This window comes from Lates calcarifer, linkage group LG23 (genome assembly GCF_001640805.2).
Source record: "Lates calcarifer isolate ASB-BC8 linkage group LG23, TLL_Latcal_v3, whole genome shotgun sequence".
In the NCBI taxonomy this organism is placed as follows: Eukaryota; Metazoa; Chordata; class Actinopteri; family Centropomidae; genus Lates; species Lates calcarifer.
Window position 1 is genome coordinate 16,024,580 of NC_066855.1, and position 21,182 is coordinate 16,045,761.

At 40.5% G+C, this 21,182-nt stretch overlaps 2 protein-coding genes across 2 annotated transcripts; one reads left to right on the forward strand and one right to left on the reverse strand.

Moving 5' to 3' along the window:
• Positions 1–760: 760 nt before the first annotated feature.
• Positions 761–11,531, reverse strand: kctd2 (potassium channel tetramerization domain containing 2). Its single transcript, XM_018689411.2, has 6 exons — positions 10,422–11,531; positions 8,173–8,281; positions 7,974–8,065; positions 7,678–7,773; positions 6,631–6,756; positions 761–6,413 (listed from the first exon to the last, which is right to left on the reverse strand). The coding sequence occupies exons 1-6, from the start codon at positions 10,803–10,805 to the stop codon at positions 6,384–6,386; spliced, it is 837 nt and encodes a 278-aa protein (XP_018544927.1). The 5' UTR covers positions 10,806–11,531; the 3' UTR covers positions 761–6,383.
• A 142-nt stretch (positions 11,532–11,673) lies between these two features.
• tubgcp2 (tubulin, gamma complex associated protein 2) lies at positions 11,674–20,637 on the forward strand. Its single transcript, XM_018689408.2, has 18 exons — positions 11,674–11,803; positions 12,184–12,344; positions 13,109–13,237; positions 13,482–13,658; positions 13,921–14,080; positions 14,160–14,367; positions 14,461–14,660; positions 15,609–15,798; positions 15,927–16,072; positions 16,150–16,330; positions 16,428–16,608; positions 17,366–17,538; positions 18,502–18,630; positions 18,715–18,835; positions 18,973–19,116; positions 19,212–19,328; positions 19,449–19,612; positions 20,199–20,637. Exons 2-18 carry the CDS (start codon positions 12,195–12,197, stop codon positions 20,272–20,274), a joined length of 2,646 nt encoding a protein of 881 aa, XP_018544924.1. The 5' UTR covers positions 11,674–11,803; positions 12,184–12,194; the 3' UTR covers positions 20,275–20,637.
• Positions 20,638–21,182: the final 545 nt, after the last annotated feature.

The window sequence follows — 21,182 nt, forward strand, 5'->3', positions numbered from 1 at the left end:
AGAGCTCACACCCGACCACACCCATCAGCGATGCTGGATGTGATCAGAGGTGAAACAGGCTTTAAAGACCTGAATAATTCTTCCACCAACGCCGTAACCACATACTTTGTCTTTATATTTTTCTACCTCATTGTATTAATGTATGAGTATTAATCTAATTGTATGTGTTTCTGCATACTGTATGCACAGACATCATGTTGCTCTTCCTCTTCAGTACTGAACTGTTTTTATTACTAATTTGTTTGGATTTATTTAACTCCTGCTTTATGTTAATACATGCAAAAAGCACATGTGTAGTTTCTATTTTCATGAGAAAACATGAAATATTATATTTAATATACTTTTATACTTTGTATATATGTATTTTATACTTATATGTGAAACAGTCATATCTGTTTTTTTCTTAAGTCAGAATCACTGAAAAATCAGATTTTGTTTGTAGTAAAGGTGAGTTGCTGTTGAATTTTTTCACATTATTATTTCATGTCTTAGCAGCATAAATAACATTTCATTCACCTCTGTTGTTTTAAAGTGAGAGATGAATATATCAAAACCTGAAAATAACCAGGCTGGATACCACATTTTTCAGGATTTGGGTGGAAAAACCCTTTAAAATAATCAAGAAAGTAACATCTTATTGTTTACTATGGTGTGCACTGTGACATTAAACTGAGTTTGTGGCTTTACGTTTGTAGTACTTCACTCATAAGTTTAAATCAACAGTAAGAACAGAGCCGACAAACAGCCAGAGAGTCACATCTTAAAACACAGACACATTTTATGATTAAAAACCAGACTGGGTTTTGTTAAAATTGTTACATGTAAAGAAACGACATTGGTAGACAAAATTCAAAAAATACAAAATAAATAAAAGTGAAACAAACAATCGGACAAAAATGTTTTTGTCAGCTTCCAAACATTTCTCTCCAGTCTCCATTGACAATATTCACATATGACATCAATACTGTTGATAAATGAACACAAAGTAACTGTTAATAGGTGACATTTTTCAGTACGTCTAAATGAGTGTACAGTGTGCATGTCCACAAACGCATGCAGGTGTTTACAGATTAACTGGCAAAATGACCCATGAATAAAAAAAATCTTTCTTTTGCGTGTTGACCTGCAGGGGTCGTGTAAATGCTATATAAACCAAGGTTAGGGTGGGGGGGCAGGGTCTGCAATCTGATTGGTTAATTTGTGTTCAAAGCTAGCTATTCTTTATGTACTGTTAAGTTAAAATTGACATGTAAAAGATACAAAAAACGACAAGGAAACAGAACGTGAGTAGAGAATATGTCTAGTTGTAGACCAACTGTTCCACACAAGAAATCTACACCTACAAACCACAGAGCCATGCCTTCCCTCTGCTCCCCCCCACACACCATGCATCACATACACTTTGCACTAACACAGAGGTCAGACAAAATCCTGTACACAACATCATAATCTCTAGAACAATGCATGCTCTCATGTTTTCACGTGCCCAAACAACAGAGATAGATATTTTTTGCAGATTTGTTAACATTGCACATTACCTGTAGACTAGCTAGTGCAGGTGAAAGTACTCATGATCAAAAGTTGTTTTTTTTTTGTTTAATAATGGTTGTTCGAGTCAAATATAACGATAATCACACTGCAAAGTTCAGTTAGGTCAGTGGTTCCCAACGTTTTTGAGTTGTCATCCCTTAAATTGAAGACTTCACCACAGGTTACACATACTTTTTTTAGTGTATTATTTCACTTGAGTATTTTTTCCAGACGCAGTAAAACCATCTGGTAATCCACAAGAAACAAGACTATGAGTCTGCAGCAATGCTAGCAGTGAGAGGTCAAGAGAGTTGTGTTGGCAATGGTAATGTGTTAGCATGGAGCATCACCAGCGTCATTAAGATTAACCCACTGGGGATCATGAATGTCTGCACAAAATTTAATGTTTGTACATGTTGAAATATTTCAGTCTGAACTAAAATGGTCAAACAACTAACATTAATAATAACACTGTATGACTGCAGTAATGCTAGCAGTGACAGGTTGAGAAAATTTAGCACTAGCATGGAGAATCACAGCTGTCATTCAAATGAACCCACTCTGCATAATGGATATCTGTATAAAATTGAATGAATCCATCGAGCAGGTGTTGAGATGTTTTAGTCTGGACTTAAGTGGTGAATCAACCAACATAAATAATAACACACTAAGAGTCTACAGCCGTGCTAACAGTAAGAGGTTGAGAGATTTGCAGTGTTAGCATGGTAACATTTGCAATTAGCACTAAAAACAAAATACAGAGATTCACCAACATCAATCTATACACTGAAATATTTCTGTCTGGACTTAAGTGACGAACCAACCAACATTAATACTAACAACACTAAGAGTCTACAGCCATACTAGCTGCGCTGGTGCTTTGAGTGAAATGCTAACATGCTTGTGTTTAATAGGTGTAATTTTTTAATCTGTTAACCATCTTAGTTTAATGTTTTCACACGCTGACACTGCTAATTAGCACTAAACACAAATACAGTTGAGAGTAATGGGAATGTCAGAATGGTGGCGCTACATGACAAATTGGGGTGAAGTCAGGTGGTTCATCCTCTGGAGACCATGAATGTCTGTACAAAATTTAATAGCAATAGCTTTTGACATATTTCAGTCTGAACCAAAATTTACGGACAGATGGACCCTGCCATCGCTGATAAAAAGCAGCTATTAGAAAAGATTCTTGTCACAGACGAATCTGTTTTTTCTATGATTTCACATCTTATTAACTTTACTGTGATCTCTTCCGAGGGGTCGCAACCCACCCTCAGGTTGGGAACCACTGAGCTATGCAACCAAGGTCAAGATTGAACTGGGTTCACAAAGGTGACAGGTACAGTAAGTGCTTTAAAGGTTGATTACATACATCTAAAAAAGGGGTCAATGGAAATGGCTTCAGCATGCAACTCAAGAAAAGAAGAAGCCAAATGATGGCGAGTTTATAGTCAAATCGATTTCTGGTAAAAAGTGCACTGCTGGAGTTTTACTAAGATAAAAGCAGAGGAGGAAAACCTGCTTTGACTGCTCTACCCTGCTTCCCTCCCGTTTAGAAGTGCTGTAAACAATGCAAACCAACAACAGGTGTTTACAGCAGAGACAGATGCAATTTTGAATCTCCAGGAGCGTACAGGATTGTGGGTGGATTTAGCCCAATGCAATGGCACAAAGAAAGCAGCTGTTAATTATTTTCAGTTCATAGTTATGTAGAATAAAACTTAAAATAATGCAGGGGATAATGGATTTGTTTGGCTTGCCTCTCACTGAAACACTAAAAACAGAAACCAAGCTTATGACCGCATTAGACATTTTACCTCAGGTAGGTGCCTCTTGTTTTTTTTTAAGGTATGAGAGGCACCTTATGATAAGAGGGGGAGAACAACTGTGCACAACACAGGTCAAAGGCACAACACTGGACACAGACAAAGGGGAAACAACACCCAAGGTGCAAAGGCCCAGAGAACAACAAGGGAGAAGGAAAGTGCTCCTCAATGAGATGCTTGGGCGTTTTCAGCAGCACATGGTCTGCTCACGACTCCGACTGGAGTAGAATAAAACTGCACAACACACACTTGAGAGGAAAAAAAATAAAAACAACAAAGAAGAAGTCACATCAAAGTTTGAGCTCTGAGGCCTGACTGAACACGGTCAGGGAGCATGACAACAGCAAAGGTACATTTTTTTCCCATTAAACGCATTCTTTTTGTTCATGCTTGATATAACATAACTGCATCAAAAATGCTCTTTTTACAAAGGGTAGTGTATCAAAGTGATTGATGCCAGTGATGGGCATTGATCACATAAAGATTGGACGCCCCTTAGCTTTTAGGAGCAGTGATTAAAATGTGAGTTCAGTCTGCACGGTGGGTAAAAACAAAATGTTTCTGTTTTCTACCTGATATGTGTAAATATGGCTCAAACTTTGCATTAAGTTGCTCCTATGACAAGGCTGCACTTGCATCAGTAACAACATTATATTTACATTATAACTAATTAATAATTATTAGTAATTTATGAAGCAGAAGAATTCTGAAAGTGAGTATTTGCTGCTTTTCTCTGCTGTACATCATTGTAAATGGAATATTTTGGGGTTTTAGACTCTTTGTAGGAAGACATCACCTTGGGCTCTGAGAGACTGTAATGGGCATTTTAAACTATTTTCTGACATCCTACAGACTACACAATTCATTAATCAATTGAAAAAGAAACTTAAATTGCAGGCCTATAGTTTGGTGACTGCTAAAGGCTGCAAAATCTGATTATTTTGATCACTGACTGATCTGATTATTTTCTTGATCAACTGATCCATTGTTTTGTTTTGATTTTAAAATGCAAGAAAATTATGAAAAATGCCAAATTTGAGTTCCCAGAGTCCAAGGAGACGTCTTCAGTTGTCGTATTTTGTCCGACCAATCATCTAAAACCCCCAAAATCTTAAAATTACAAATGATCTAAAGTGATTTAAGGGGCTAGAAACAAGCTTAGCTTGTATGTAATGTGTTTGCATGTTACTCCAATGTTGTTACAAGTCTGAACAACAGCACTGTCACACAGCAACTTAATATCAAGTATATTTCAAGAGAAATATACTTCTAGCCAAGTTAGTACCCATCTGCTGGCATGGGAAAAAATGTCACATAACATCTGAAATAAAGGCTCCCCTCTGAAGACACTTCCCATCTGGCAGGTTCACTGACAGTATGTAAATTTCAGTGATAATGTAGGCTCAGGTATCTTAGGGCTTTTAAGCGTGAGGAGTACAATTCAGCTTTGTGCCACAGTTGCTACAGGTGCTGCAGAATGTTAAGACAACACAGTCAGTCAGTTGGGTGTTAAAAGTTGTGGAGTGGCAACAGAGGCAGCTGCAACGTGAGTGAGTATTGGCATGAAGAGTAGCACAAGGCCAGGGAGAGAAGGGTGTTTCAGGGTTTTGAGGCAGCATACAGACTGGCCACGGTCCAATCCCCCGCCACGCCACACTTGTCTGGACAAATGGCAACGACAGTAGTTTTCCGTATCCCTAATTACAATTTTAAGATATGCAAGAGATTAGGATATTTAAGAGAAAACTTAGTTAGTTGTTGTTTTTTTTTTGAGGAACACTACAGAAAACGTGCAGCTGAAAAACTTGATATTTCAGTCATGGACAGAAAGCAGAGAGGCACTGCATACACAAACTCACACCCATGTCAGTGGGTGGGAAACCTTCAGGAAAACTGATATTTTCTCCATTATTTAAATAGACTCACCCACCAGAATATGTAAATATATGACAACTATGATACAGAAATCAATAATTACACCATTTGCATTCAATTTTTCATATAATTTCATCATGTAGCCTATATAGATTTATATAGATTCCTCACATGCCTTGACAAATTGTACACAGGTGAAGTCTTTTTTTTTTTTGAGTCATATGTTTTGTTTTACGCTAAAATATCCCAAATTTTCTCCCTGCGGGGGAACAGATCAAATCGAGCCCGAAAAACAGGAAACAGAGAGAGCAGGATGCAGCGGTTTTCCAACCAAGACAGGGCGTCTGTAAGATGAAGATCTGCTCAAACAGAGCGATCAGACACTACGTCGCGCTGCCTTCAACTGCTTCTGCGTTTTAATCCTCTCCCCCTAGACCTCCCAGCTCGGTTTTGTTGAGCCATGACATGCCTCGGACGTCGGCCGAGGAGTCTGGGAGAAGGAGACGAGGCGGGCGTCGAAGCTCGGCTCCACTGACAGATTCGGGTAAAGAGAGAGAGAGGCTCAGTCTGTGGAGTTGTGTTCATTCCTTTATGTCCTTTGAGAGTCCTGAGGAGATTTCTGTTAAGTCGACAGAGCCAAACGTATAAGAGTGAGCAAGTATCCTGTCTGTTAACGGCGTGGATGATGATAATGATAAAAATGTTGATGAAGATGATGATGTGCGGTAGCTCTGCGCTGGGGCGTCCATCCACTGACAACAGCAGGAGGCTACAATCAGCACCGTAGCCTGCGCCGCCATCACACTGACCATCAAAGAGCTGCTGTGAGGAAAACCTCTCACTTGTCGTCTCTTTTAAACTCCACGGCACGTGATGGAGGAGGAGAAATGAGAAGACAAGTCAGGGTCGTGTTGCAGCACTGGAGGAGGTGTGGGGGTGGGGGTGGGGGGCGTCAGGCAGCCCCCGCCGCTGTGGAAAGGCACACCAGAGGAGGAGGGAGGGAGGAGTGGGTGATGACGATGATGAAGGTGGTAGTGATGGTTGAAAGTTGGAGGGTGGGGGGGGGGTAAACTCATGGAGAAGATGTTCATGTTGTTGTTTTGTTTTTGTTGATTAAGTGTTATTTAGCTCAGGAGCTGGGTCTCTTCACATCCGTGAGCCTCGCTCTTGAAGGATCTGTGAGAACAGAAGATGAAATAAATCAGTAGAAAGAGCAACGTCAACGCAGGAATCCTTTAAACATCTCACACACGGTCTGTTCTCCCAGTTTGGTTAAGGTCATAACAAAGGTGTAGGTGTTCTGACCCCCAGGACCGTGTATGCAAGTCAAAATAAACTACAGTGTGTAACAAGAAAAATATACCGACAGGCTCCCGCTCTGCAGCTCACTCACCTTGGCCTTCTCGGTGGGCTCGATGACGATGCCGTTGGTGGAGTTGTTGAGTTCCCGGGAAACTACACATAGAAACTCTGCTTGGTCCTCGTTGCCGTAGTTGTATGAGGAGCCGATACTTATAAGCTGAGGATGTGAATAGAAAAGAGGCAAAAGGAATTGCAAAGTTATTACTTTGAGCAAGAGGAGATCTAGATTCAGAATAATACAGCTACTTTTTCTGTTTTTAAGGAATAAATAACAGCTGGAGACCACATGGAACAGAAAATACATACAAAACCATAACTCATTTAAATGATATGAACTAATTAGTGCTAGGTATTGTCTGACAGATACCAAATTTTTTTCAAACACCTTTCTTTGAAGATTATAAATATTTTCCTTTCCTGCATTTAAGAACATAATCAATACAGGAATTTAACCAAAATTAAATAGTCTAAAAATCTGCAAAATTAGGATTTAAATCAAGAACTTCAGGATTATGAATCTACATACAGCTGAAACAATAAGCAAACAAATCCATTAGTCAATAGACAAAAAAAAAAAGCAATAAAAAAATGGACTATTTGGATTTTTAAAAACAGAGGCACCAGCCTCTGTTCTGATTCAGAAATGTTCGTATTTTCAGTTTTTTCTTTGTCAGTGATGATCACGTCTCTGAGACTGTGGTAATAAAATTAATGTCATTAGTGACTATTAACACAATTAAGGACTTTCTCCAGAGTCAATGTAACATCTCATATTGTTCTTGTGGTGGCGATTTTCTGAAATACGCAATTATTAATCCATAATGAAAATAATAAATCTAAGAAGACGTTCAGTGCTGAGCATTAATGCTTGAGAGTTTTTGATATTAAGTGCTAAGGACAGGTTTCAGTTAATAAAAGAAATGATTTCTTACACTCCCAGTCGCTCTATTTTGGTAATAAATGTCTGAGAATGATCCCTTCTTGATGAAAGCTTTAGGCCTGTCTCCAAACTGGAGCTTAAAACAACAGCCTAAAATAAAACATGACAACAGAAACATAAAAGCTGCATTTTCTGCACCTGCTCGAACTTCCAACCGTCCGACATGGTTGAGACCATCTGTGTGAGTTCCTCCTCTTGGCACTGTAGTACTCGATACACATGCTTCACAGGGCCCTGAGGGACACAGCAAACACACACACACACAAACAGACACACAGATTGTTACTAGACCAACATCAATAATCTGTACACAAACACAATTTTTTTTTTTTGCTTGAACAAATAAAAAGCTATTTTGAGTGTGTGTGTTCTAGAGGAACGTCTGGCTCACAGTCACCCGAGCTGTTTGTTTTGTTTTGGTCTGTTTTCTGTACCTGAGATGTCCGGTTCTCGTTGTCCCGTATCCTCTCTTTCACCAGCCTCACCAGCGACGCAATGTTGTAGAACTCAGCTTCCTCCAGAACCCCTGAAACACAGAACAGATGGATCATCAGACTCCACTGTTTTGGTCTCTGCATGATGTTTGCAGTGGATGAGGCAGGATCGAGCAACAGGGATCAAGACCTTCCTTACCTTCCTCAGCCAGGTTTTTATCCATGATCAGTTTCCCATGCCGCAGGTAGTTCAGGATGGGGCCAAAGTATGTGGGGTCCCTGTCGATCAGGTAGGCTCCTGTTTCATCCTGTAGAATCAGCATGTGTGAGAAACGGTTATACCACTTTTACAAACTGGAAAATTGTGGAGCGTAATAATGTCAAGACAAAAAATTCTATAATGGAGAAGCGTGACTTCATTACCACCAAAATCCAAACTCTAGAGCCTGAGTGACACATTTATACATCACTCTAAAGTAACAAGTGATTTCAGGACAGAAGTGGCAAAGATATGTTTGAGTTAATTTGGTGGAGAAATCAACTCTGCAACTGTAAGTGTCGCGCTCAGTGTATTCCCTACCACCTGAAATAAGAAACTGTGCCACTTTCAATACCTTCATACAAACTCTCAAAGCCTGGCTACTGAAAAGTCAGACATGTGTCAGACATGTGTTAATTTACAAAATGTACTGCTGCTAACTTCTGCCATTTCCTTTGTGAGATGGTCAGCTTTGCACTGTGCACTTTGCACTGTGTATTCACCAGCACCACTAGCAAACTTTATTAGAAATGTAGGTGTGATCTTCTGTAGTTGTGTTAACATCAACAGAATAACTGTTGTATTTTATTCATGTCTTCTTGCTTATTGCTGCTCTGCATGTGTCATGGTCATAATCAGTATTTTTTAACTGTGTTTTGTTGTTTCATGTTGCCTTCGTTATGGCGTCTTGTTGTATTCTGTCTGTAATTTTTAACCATCACTTCATTGGTTTCATATCACCAAAGAACTGCAGCTGAAAATCCAGTAGCTGACTAACACTGGCACGGTTACAGAAACACTGGTTAATGTGTGTCGTCCTAAAAAATAAAAATCTTGATCGTAATTCTAAATTCTTCAATAATCCAAACTGAAGTAATATCAGCAGAAATATTGTTTATAATCTCTCAAATACTGATATGAGGGCTCCAGTGAGGGCCACAGACACTTATGAAAATTAAAGAGTGCAAGGTTTCCCCATCAAAACTGTTAAGCAGAGGTGGTTATCAACCAAGATTCTGGCACATTCAGTCAGTTGATGACGACCTGAACAACAGCCAAACTCATTAAATATATGGTCTTTATGGTGTGAAGTAACACCTCTGCTCTTCTTCCCTGAAGGTTAATATTTCATGTTATTAAAATGTATTAATATTTCATGATATTAGCAGAGGTTTGTCTGTGTTAGTTCAAGGTGAGATGGCCCAGCACAGTTTTAAAGCAGAGTAGGAAACAGCTGGGATGGTAGTTACAGTTGGAACTATCTGGCAATTAACTGATCAGGTGATGAAGAGAAACTATTTTGATAATTGACTGATCATAGTGTGAGACTTTGCTGCTTTTCTTTGTCTTGAATGACAGTAAACTGACTGTTGGTCAAAGGCTGAAAACATAATCTTTAATACATATTTTAAGCAAGCCACCAATTATCCTGGAGAAAACAAGTGAAACTCACCTTTAAGATTCAAGGCTCGATTACGAACCGGGAAAAGCGGGCTGCTGCCCAGGAGCCCCAGACCCCAAGGGGCCACTCCAAAAAAACACCAGAGATTTACTACATATCATAAAGGCCTATATAATTTTATTTATTAGGAATTTGTCATGAGTTTGCATCACTAAATGAGAATATCAACCATGATGGATGATCCATCTTGTAGCGAGACTCTGTGTCAAATCTAGTGTTAAGACCTGAGTTGTTTTAGTTTATATTGAGCCCTTTTGTTGATAATTTGTATTTTATTATTTCACACCAAAAACCTTAGGCAAGTGTAATTTTATCCCATTATAGCCTTCAATATTTTCATTATCACTGTATCTGGCAGTTATTTCTTAAATAATCAACTGATTGTTTAGTGGAAAAATGTCATAATTCCCTGGAGCTCCAATTAAAAAATCATGTTCTAACCAACAGTAAAAAGATGTGGCGTTTACTGTCATTTACTGTCATTGTAAACTGAGAAAATAGCAAATATTCACATTTAAGCTAATACCAGTGGACTTTTGACATTTATGCTGCAGAAATGACTTATTCATTCACTCATTGCTGTTCTGAGTATTACCTGGTTTCTCTCATGTTAAAATCCACACATACACTTAATATGTATCTTTTTCTCTTGCTTTTATGAGTTTAAATAATGACTAAAACTACAAACACGAACATTACTGTGACTTTTATGAGCGCATGTACTCACTTTGTCAGAGTCCAGGTCGGGGTCCTCCTGACACAGTCGGAACAGGAAGGATTTGGGGTCCCTGCACAGCGTCTGTTTGGTCGTGATGAAGTAGGTCCCACCGACGTTGAGCCGGACCCAGCGTGAGCCCGGCTTATCCACCGGTTCGGACGGGGAGCTGGGATTGCTCTTCACCGGGAACCCGAACACCGACCGTCCTCCTCCACCTCCTCCTCCGCTACCGCCGCCACCGCCGCTCGACACCCCGCCGGGGCTGAGCTGGCTGCTCCGCGGAGGAACCATGAGAGTGGGCGACGCCAGGCGCACGGAGCCGCGGACATCACGGTGCTCGGGCTGCTCAATGGTGCCAGTACCGCTCGGTTCCACGACATGCAGTTCAGCCATGTTTTTTCTTCGCCTGGAAAAAACACTCACGGCCGCACGATTAGCTAACGACACACTGCGGGGAAACAGCCCCTCTCCACCGATTTGTAAACACAGCGAGCTTATTTTTCTCCGACGGGGAGGCTGGCATCAGGGCGTTGCTGCTCACACTCGACCGCCTCTGCCACCAGCGCCGAAGATTAAGACACAAATACGACTTTCAGAGGCTGAACGATGTTTGCAGCATCGCATTTAATGGTTTCTTCACAGGATAAATTGGTCATTCTTGTCTATTCAAACGTTAATCACAGAAAGGCAATCCTTCCGGGTTGTAACGTGATTATTGTTTACTTCCGTTATGTCATGGTTTTTCAAAATAAAAGTAAACGTACTGTTTACATTCTTTTATTTATCTGAAACATTTTAGAATGATGATGATACCCATTACAACAACAATTATTATTATTATTATTATTCAGACAAGTTTTCAGTTCAATTCAGTCATATATCAGTCTTAAACCATTGATAAGAGTAACTTTTGTGTTGCCAGGCTGAGGATTTTCCTCAACCTGGTACTAATGCATACTATACCACATAGACGGGTTGGGTGAGACAAAAATAAATGAATAAAATAAAGTAAAATCAGAAAAAAGAATTCGAATAATTCTCTATTCAAATGTGTGTTTGCTTACATTCATTCGAATTGTATTTTTAAAAAATTAACTCAACTACTGAGTTTAGGTTGTTCTGTTGTTGACTAAAGGGTGATGGGACAGTCATTCACTGAACATATGCTGTTGAGAATGGTATTGAAATATTTGCAGTAATATGACAGTTGTATAAGAGATGAGTGTAGTGCTGAGTAGCGAAGTTGTAGCGTCATATTAAACCTGTGGGGGCGGTATTGCGCGGTCACTGCGCAGATTACAGCAACAGAAGAAGAAAGATTTGACCAGCGGTGGGCGCGTTGTTGCTGCTGCTACTGTTTACTGTGGTTTTGTGTTGGAGACGACTGACAGGTACAGTGATAAGAGCTGGGTTTGACCTGTAATAAAGGTTTTGATCATCGACTTATTTTATATTAACTGTTTAACGAATGATAGGCGTCATTCAGAGTAAGCTAGCTCTCAATTAGCATCCTGCAGGCTAGTTCATTTTAAAGTATCTGGCTGTTTAGCTAGTTAGCCTGGTAGCATGAGATAACGTTAACTCCATCACTATGAGCCGCTGAGATGGTGCATGCAGCCTTTAAAATCGACAATAACCGTATGTTTTCAGCAAAGCTATGACTGATGCTTGTCAGTATGTAGCTGTGAACTTAATTTTCTGTTGATCGATCTGTCGATTAATCGTTGCAGCTCCAGCAGAAACCCTGTGATAAAATGTGTTGTCATTTCAGCTGCCTGAGCCATGAGTGAGTTCAGGATCCACCACGATGTGAACGAGCTGCTCAGTCTGCTCCATGTCCGAGGAGGTGATGGAGCAGAGGGCTACATAGACTTACTGCAGAAACACAGGACTCCCTATGTCACCACTACAGTCTCTGCTCACAGCGCCAAGGTGGGAAATACACACTTATCAAAGCTTTAATACAAATTTCCAGGCACTGAAAGGATAATGTCTTGAAATTCCAACAGTTCCTTCCTTCCTCACTGGTTTACACCAGATGTGCATATGCCACATATAGGACTGCAGTGCAGTCGATTAAGTACTTGTTTGGTCTCTAAAACATCAGAAAACAAATTATTCATCATGGCATGGCATTCGTGATAATGTAAGACTAAATAAACAGCAGCTTCTCACATTTAGTAAGCTGGAACTATCTGTATTGTGGCATATTGGCTTTGAAATTACTTTAAGATCTTTAGTTACACAGTTTAGAGCTGATAGTCTTCCTCTGGCCATTGTGGTTGGTTGATATTCAAAAAAATATTCAAGGAGAAAACTGATTGATTGTGATTTGGTTGAAGTGGGGAGTGAGCCTAATTGTCTTTTGCAGTGTATACATTTTGATGATTTAACAGACTTAATTTACCATTTGACCAAACCAAACCTGAAATATCCTGGTGGACAGATGATGAGAAACATAGCATTACTGTTTTATTTTTATGTTTTTGGGTTTGTCTCAAAAGCCTGGAAGAGAAGGCAAGTGATGGTCTGTCATTTGAATATAAGAATTTAAAAGAAGCAGAACAGTGACAGACTTTAAATCAGGTTTGACAGTTGTGTACTACTGTGAAAATGATTTGTCACACCTCCTGTGGAAACAAATGTGTTTCTTACCGTGGATATTCTCTTCATGCTGGCTGTTCTGTCATTTTCAGGTCAAATTAGCAGAGTTCTCCAAAACCCCCGAGGACTTCTTGAGGAAGTACGAGGAGCTCAAATCCAAAAATGTTCGCAACCTTGACCCTTTGGTCTATCTGCTCTCCAAACTCTGTGAGGATAAAGAGGTAAGAAATTGTTTACAGGCTGATAATTACATGGTTTTGTTTGTTATTACTTGGTAATCAAATTGATATTTCACCCTTTGGTTTCACAAATTTGAATTTACTATAACCTAAAGAATGATTTATGTGTTTTCATAAGTAGACTTTCATTTCTGAATAATGGGAGTACTGTTTAAACAGACGAGTTTTACACAGTTTATTGAGCAGATACCAAGAAACCAAGGTCTGTGTTGTGATGTTTTCGTAGACGCTCCAGTTTCTGCAGCAGAATGCCAAAGAGAGGTCGGAGTCATCAGCAAACACAACGGCGACCACAACTACCAGCTACACTCTGCCTCAGACCAGCACCAAGATGTCAATGCAGGAACTGGACGAGCTGCGAAAGAAGCTCGGCAACGTGACGGCCAGCTCCAACGCTCCTCTGGTAAGCATTTCGTACTCAGGTCCAGGTCATCTGAAGGTTCGGTTGGCCCATGAGAACAGTAACATTGAGGTCCAGACAGATAAACAATGAGCTTAAAGTCTTCATAGAGCTCTGTGACGTTTGGGGGAGCTGTAATGCTATGGGTGACATAAGTTTCATGAGTGAATCTACTTTTGAATAAAAGATTTAAGTTGAGTTTCAGCCTGTGCTGGCATCACTCTGCTTGTAGTTCATTGGTCTCTCTCTGTGATTTTGCCTGCAGCCTGCTGAAGTCACACGGAAGATGCTGAGGGACAAACACAACAAGAAGAACCCCACCCAACCCAACCCAGTGTTTCCTAACTGGGTGTACGACCGTCCTGCTCTCCTTGGAGATTTCATCACCAGCCCCACCCCCGCAGGAGATCCACCTGTGGCTATTGGTACACCATATCAAGTCTCTGCCATATGCAGTCCACCTTTGCTGTTGGTGATGTTAACGCTGGTGTTATCTATTGTCAGGTACAATGCCAGTGGCTACTCAGGAACAAGCTCTGGTGGAGGATCTGCTGTTTGTCCTGATTGGAGTTGATGGGCGAGACATCACAGCACAGCCTGTTCTGGGGAGGCAGAACCGCTCCTTCATCATCGATTCGACACTGGACATGTCTATCAAAGAGTTGGTGAACAGAATATTGCCAGTTGCATCGTATTACTCCACGATAACACGGTGAGTCTAAAAATGCTCAAAATCCTTCAAATATCTGATTATCAGGAGGAGGAAGAGGTATCAAATGGTGTCTTTGGTGTATTTGTCGTCCAGTTTCATCGAGGAGAAGTCATCCTTTGAGTACGGCCAGGTGAACCACGCCCTGACGGCAGCGATGAGGACCCTGATGAAGGAGTACCTGATCCTGGTGACTCAGCTGGAGCACCTTCAGCGGCAGGGCCTGCTGTCCCTGCAGAAGCTCTGGTTCTACATCCAGCCCACCATGAGGACCATGGAGATACTGGCGTCTATCGGTAGGAGTCTGAACATGAGCGCTGGTGTGAATTCAGTGTGAATGCTTCCTTTTTCGTTACCTATGCTCATTTCAAACTTTTTTTTTAATGGGGAGTGTTGCATCTAGTTTGAGACGTTTACTGTGGCTGTAAAAAGCAAAGTAAAAGATGATGGTTTAGGGTGTGAATGAGTGACCATCAGAGTTCAGCCAGTATGATGGAATACTCTCTGTACTGATGCTTGGTATAATGTTTAAATCTACAGGTCATTATCCACTATTGGATTAGCTCTTCTTTTGGAGCTAACTCCTCCACTCAAGCCAACAATAAAGTTACTTTTGCTCTCAGCCTTGTGTTTTGTCAGGAGGTAAATACATCCATACATCCCACTGCAAGAAAATATTCTTTTAGCAGATATATACCTAACTTTTAACTGGAAAGGAAGAAATACTGTAGTGCCTTTTTTTGCTCAAAATCTAAACACATTAAAAAAAAAAATATCAGCAGATTAAGCTTTTCATTTGTCAACTAAACACTTCTCTCTCTTTTTGATGCTTGCCTTCATCTCGAGTTCAATGCAGGAGACACTTTTTTTAAATAATCATTTTTCAAATTATTTTTGAAGATACAATAGATAAATTACTCAAAGATGTCTGACAAGCTTGAACTGATACATAAATGCCTGTTGTCTGATAAGTTTGGAAAACATGCATTTAGTCCATTTTGGTGCAGCTGCATATTTTAACCACCAGAGGGCGATCTGATCCAGGTTAGAGATAGATATAGCACGGTCAAATTGTGCTCAGACGTTGATAGTTGCTGCAGCTGGTGTACATTTTTAAATTAACAAAATAAAACGAATGTGTTTAATGTTCAATGCTCAATGTTTAAAAAAACAGATGCAGGAAACGTCTTTAGATAGCTGATGCTTCAATCCAGTGAAATAACCTTTTTCCTCTATTTCCACAGCGTCGTCAGTGGACAAAGGAGAGTGTATGGGTGGGTCAACACTGAGTCTCCTCCATGACCGAACCTTCAACTACACTGGTGACAGCCAGGCTCAGGAGCTGTGTCTCTACCTCACTAAAGCAGCGAGCGTCCCTTACTTTGAAATACTGGAGAAGTGGATCTACAGGGGCATCATCAAGGATCCATACAGGTATTCAGCTGCTCTCAGAATATAGACTAATGCTAATAGACTAATAATATGGACTAATGCTTAAAATAATGCTTAAATAATAAAGCACACTTAGACAACTGTATGTGCCATCTTTTTCGTACTCACAGTGAGTTTATGGTGGAGGAGCACGAGCTGCAGAAGGAGAAGATTCAGGAGGACTACAACGACAAGTACTGGGATCAGAGATACACCATTGTGCAGCATCGCATTCCCTCCTTCCTACAGAAAATGGCAGACAAAATATTAAGCACAGGTAAACTGAAGGACAAACCGCATACACAGCATTTAAAGGTCTTCTATATCCATTGTCTGATATTCTGTATATTTTAGGAAAATACCTCAACGTGGTGCGGGAGTGCGGCCGTGACGTGACGTGTCCTGATGCGAAGGAGGTCCTGTACACCCTGAAGGAGAGAGCCTATGTGGAGCAGATAGAGAAAGCTTACAACTATGCTAGCAAGGTCCTGCTGGATTTCCTCATGGAGGAGAAGGAGCTGGTTTCACGCCTGAGGTACATTTTTAATGCTACAATCTTTGTATGTAGTGATTTACTGATGTCCTGTTTCACTACACTGACTCTAAAACTGTGTGTGTCTGTGTTAAACTAGATCCATCAAGCACTACTTTTTGATGGACAAAGGTGATTTCTTTGTGCACTTCATGGACCTGACGGAGGAGGAGCTGAAGAAGCCGGTGGACGACATCGTTCCTCCCAGACTGGAAGCCCTCCTGGAGCTGGCTCTGAGGATGAGCACAGCCAACACAGATCCTTTCAAAGATGACCTTAAGGTGGGTGGAATTTAGGTTACACTGTAGCTGTGTGTCTGCAGTTAGACAGACAGGATCATAAATATGAATCTGTGTTGCTGAAAGATGTTTTAACCAAATGTAATATGCTGATGTCCTCCCGTTAAAGTTCCCATATGTAAGCTTTTGCTTTTGCTACATAGCACATTAGCATTACAGCTACTTATCAAGCTTCAGCCATTGTTGCGTTTCTCTGAGCAGTGCTACTTCTTCATCCTGTCACGCTGGACTGAGGACAGACTGGAGACAGTGACTCACTAGTGGTTTTACAAGATAAAGAGGACGGGGGTAGCTGGTTAGCATGGTCACATCAGTAGAGAAAAAGTGAATCAAGAAATAGAAACAAAACAAAGATTAACACTGATGTTGCTTTTCACCGCTGGAGACAGCTCTTGTTGAGTACAGGTTGATGTTGTTATGTCAAAATTGCTTTGTTTTAAATGGTCACAAGTCAAAAAGGTTGGGAGCCACTAATTTAGGTGATTCTTCACCTTGTGTTTGCTCTGGATGAAAGAATTATAAATGAGTTTCATGTACTTTGCCCTGCTTGGGACAAAATTCCCAATGGCAACTACAACTATTAGGAGTTCATCCATTCCTTCATTATAACATACTAATTCAGTTAGTCCATTATTGTGAAGTCCAGTAGTCTTCCTTTACGCACAGACTTATCTCATGCTCTTTATTAGTCAGGGTGCTTTACACTGTAATGTTGGAACTTCCTCTTCTCTTCCCACAGATTGACTTAATGCCACATGATGTTATCACTCAGCTGCTGCGGGTGTTGGCCATTGAGACCAAACAAGAGAAGGCAATCATCAATGCAGACCCAACAGACGTGGCCCTCAGCGGGCTGGAGGCCTTCTCATTTGACTACATTGTCAAGTGGCCGCTCTCGCTCATCATCAACAGGTCCGGAGCTGCCAGTAGATTTTATCTGCTACACTACTTTAACATTAATGTAGCACATGTTATGTCCTGCCTTCATAAAGCAGAAATATTATAATTTATGACAAATTGCAAGCAGAGTTATGATTTCCCAGAGACAAGATTTGTTCAGTTGGCCATTTTAGAGACAACTCGCTGCACAAAATGAAGGAGAGACGGGTCTTTTTTTGGAGGATAACTCAATATTCGACCAATTTAAAGCAAAATAAATATGAAAAGACATAAAAGGAATATTTTAATTCCCCTCTTAGAGCTTCTTGAATATGCTATGTAATTGAAAAATGTTGCGTCAGTGTGCAGCAAATATGCCTTTTCTGGGCCATAATAAAATTGTTATGCTCTGTTATGGTACAGTAACATTGTAAAACACATCTTACAGTTACACAAGTGTTATGATGGTAGTGATCTTTTGTATAGCTACACTGAAACTGATACAAATACAATCAGATTATATTTAGTAATTGTTTTTGGCTTATTACAAAGCCCCGCTCCTTTCATTTTAGCAGATGGGACATGGGCCAAACCAAAATATAACAGTACACGTCAAATCATTTTTTCCCAAAGATGCTTTCGTATCTTTTTAGGTATTTCTAATCATGCTGATGTACGTTTAAGTGTTCATTTTACTGATAACTTTGTTTTTGATTTATTTGATGCTATAAAAATGGGGTGTGACATCAAGATTGACAGCTGTGATTGACTCACGATTGGCCTGACGGGTGTATGAGCAGGAATTATATACAGCAGCTCCACTCCCTGATCACTACTGCACAGACTCTGGCTCCAAATTATGTCATAGATCCAAGATGGCAGCACTTGTATCTGGCTTCATTTTTGTATAGCGGGAGGAAGTGGAAACATGTCGTCCATCTTAATATTCAGTTTGTTCTTTTCATGAATTTCTATACATTTCTATACATTTTCTAGGAAAGCACTGACGAGGTACCAGATGTTATTCAGACACATGTTTTACTGTAAACATGTCGAGAGGCTGCTCTGCAACGTGTGGATTAGCAACAAAGACTTCAGGCAGTATTCCTTACATTCTGCCAAATGGTGAGCTGATTTAATTTAATGCGAATTTACCTTAAATCTCAAAGAGCAAAACATCCACACTCTGATCAAACTGCCTGTTCGCAGGTTCGCTGCTGCGTTTGCCCTTCGACAGCGCATGCTCAACTTTGTGCAGAACATCCAGTACTACATGATGTTTGAGGTGATGGAGCCCACCTGGCACATCATGGAGACCAACCTGAAAACAGTGAGTGTGATCATATAAGTACAGCCACCTGACTGTTGTATTGCACAGTTTGTTAAAAAGACACACGCAGGTTTCTGAGAAAAGGTGACCTTGTGTTTTTTGTGTTGACCTTCCTCCCTTTTGTTCTTCTTCTCCAGGCGTCAAACATCGACGATGTGCTTTGCCATCACACCAGCTTCCTGGACAACTGCCTGAAGGACTGCATGCTGACCAACCCTGAGCTCCTCAGGATCTTCTCCAAACTCATGTCTGTCTGCGTCATGTTCACAAACTGCATGCAGGTCCGGTTTACATGATGCTTAAGGCAGAATGATCTCTGAAACAAGAACAAAACAGACAATTGTACTAAGACTTTTTTTTTCCTTGACTGTTGTAGCGGTTCACTCAGAGCATGAGGCTAGAGCGTCTCTCTCTGGAGCAAGGGACTATGGCCGGGCCTCCCACTCAGAGCGAACATGCTGATGAGGCAGAGAAGAAGAGGCTGACCACAAAGGTATTTACAAATCCATCACCATGACCCACAGCCATCAAATAGGCTGAAACCATGAACCAGAAATATTTAACATCAGGTTTTTGGGGCTTAAAATGTCATGTATTGTACATCATGTTTCAGTTTTTAGCTGAGCATGTGGATGCCCTTCAGTCAGACGCAGGCTTTGAAGCCACCATCAGCAAGTTTGACAGTAACTTCAGCATGCTGCTGCTGGACCTGCTCGACAAGCTGAGCATCTACAGCACCAATGACTGCGAACACAGCATGATCAGCATCATCTACAGGTCAGACCCAAGACAGGTTTTTTTTTTTTTAACACAAATACGTCACTTAATGTTGCTGCAACTAAAGATGACCTGAGCAGATGGATCTGTATCTAAAGCAGATTCTTTCTTTACTGTACTCTGCTATGTTTGCTGCAGAGCTGCAGGTCTGCTTTCAATCAGTCTTGCTGCCTACACTGTGAGCACTTCACCGTATACTGTATGAGGATGAAATTATATTAAGCACCAATTCACTGCATTCTGACGCTGATTATCATCAGCCAAGAGTACTGTAGTAAACATTCATTTTTTTTAGCTGTAGCTAACCATGGCTCTCACTGGTTAAATGGAGGCAGCAGATCATATCAGTTGTCGCCAATTAACAATTACTCCGTGAGTGACTTGATAACAGAGAATATTAAACTTACATGTTGTCTAGTTAAAGTGCAGCTGGCGTCTGATCTGCTTAGTAGTTTTGAATCAGGACCCTTAGCATTTGGATCAAGTAGCTTGTGACAACTACAGAGTCTACTCGGATACTCTACTTGGATAAAAATAAATCTTTATATGTTGATAATTTGGTAACTCTGCTATTATAACTTCACAGGCTGGATTTCAATGGCTTCTACACCGAGCGCCTGGAGAGGATGGCCATAGAGCGGAGTCAGAAAGCAGCAGCGTAGCATGTCATATCTCTGTGTATAAACTATCACCCAGCAATAAAGACGTCCTCCCTTCATGCCTGTCCATCAGTCCTACGCCGACCGTCCAGATAACTATCATACAGACATCAGCTGCTGATTCAAAGAGCTGATAACTTCAGCGTGTATAATATATATTATGTACTGTATGAGATGTAGAGTTAAAAGTCTTCACGTTTGCAGCATCATTTCAATGCTTCAGATGTAAAGTTTAAGAACGGTGGAACTGATATGTTTATTAATGTTTATTATGTCATGATACTCCTTATGGGTAACTTATTGTACTGTACAGTGGAAATGTATGTTTGTATTACACTTCATTAAAACAAGACTTTACTGAGTGAATCTTGGCTCTTGACCTTCTGCTTTAACTAGACCCTGTATTTGACTGTTACCACTATTGGCCACATTATTTTCAAATACTATGTCATTATGTTTAGATGCTGTGTCATTATTTCGGGCGGCATGATGTTGCAGTGGTTTGTACTGCTGCCTCACAGTAGGAAGGTTCTAGGTTTGAGCCCCTGTTCAGCTGCATGCTCTCCCTGTGCCTGCGTGGGGTCTCTCTGGGTACTCCTGCTTCCCCCACAGTCCAAAGACATGCAGGTTAATTGGTGACTCTAAATTGTGTGAATGGTTGTTTGTCTCAAGTCATTATTTTAAAATCCTAAGTCAACATTTTTGAGATGCTATGCCATTATTTTTGAGATGCAAAGTCCGCATTTTTAGAATCTAAGTCATTATTTTGAGACATTAATCATTATTTTCACGAAGCATCTCGTCATTTTGAGTTACTTAGAAATGTATCATTATAATGACTTACAGGATTGACGTCCATAGGGGGAATCAGAGCAGAATAGTGATTTAATTTTGAAATATTTTCCCCCACC

What these genes read in the sequence shown, in the direction of transcription:
- tubgcp2 (XM_018689408.2), top strand. Translation starts at nt 12,195, where the DNA reads ATGAGTGAGTTCAGGATCCACCACGATGTGAACGAGCTGCTCAGTCTG. An exon ending in AGATCCACCTGTGGCTATTG is followed by an intron (nt 14,081 to 14,159) that starts GTACACCATATC and finishes ATCTATTGTCAG; the next exon opens with GTACAATGCCAGTGGCTACT. An exon ending in ATGATCAGCATCATCTACAG is followed by an intron (nt 19,613 to 20,198) that starts GTCAGACCCAAG and finishes ATAACTTCACAG; the next exon opens with GCTGGATTTCAATGGCTTCT.
- kctd2 (XM_018689411.2), bottom strand. Translation starts at nt 10,805, where the DNA reads ATGGCTGAACTGCATGTCGTGGAACCGAGCGGTACTGGCACCATTGAG. An exon ending in ACGGTTGGAAGTTCGAGCAG is followed by an intron (nt 6,757 to 7,677) that starts GTGCAGAAAATG and finishes TCACATCCTCAG; the next exon opens with CTTATAAGTATCGGCTCCTC. An exon ending in AGCCCACCGAGAAGGCCAAG is followed by an intron (nt 6,414 to 6,630) that starts GTGAGTGAGCTG and finishes CTGTTCTCACAG; the next exon opens with ATCCTTCAAGAGCGAGGCTC.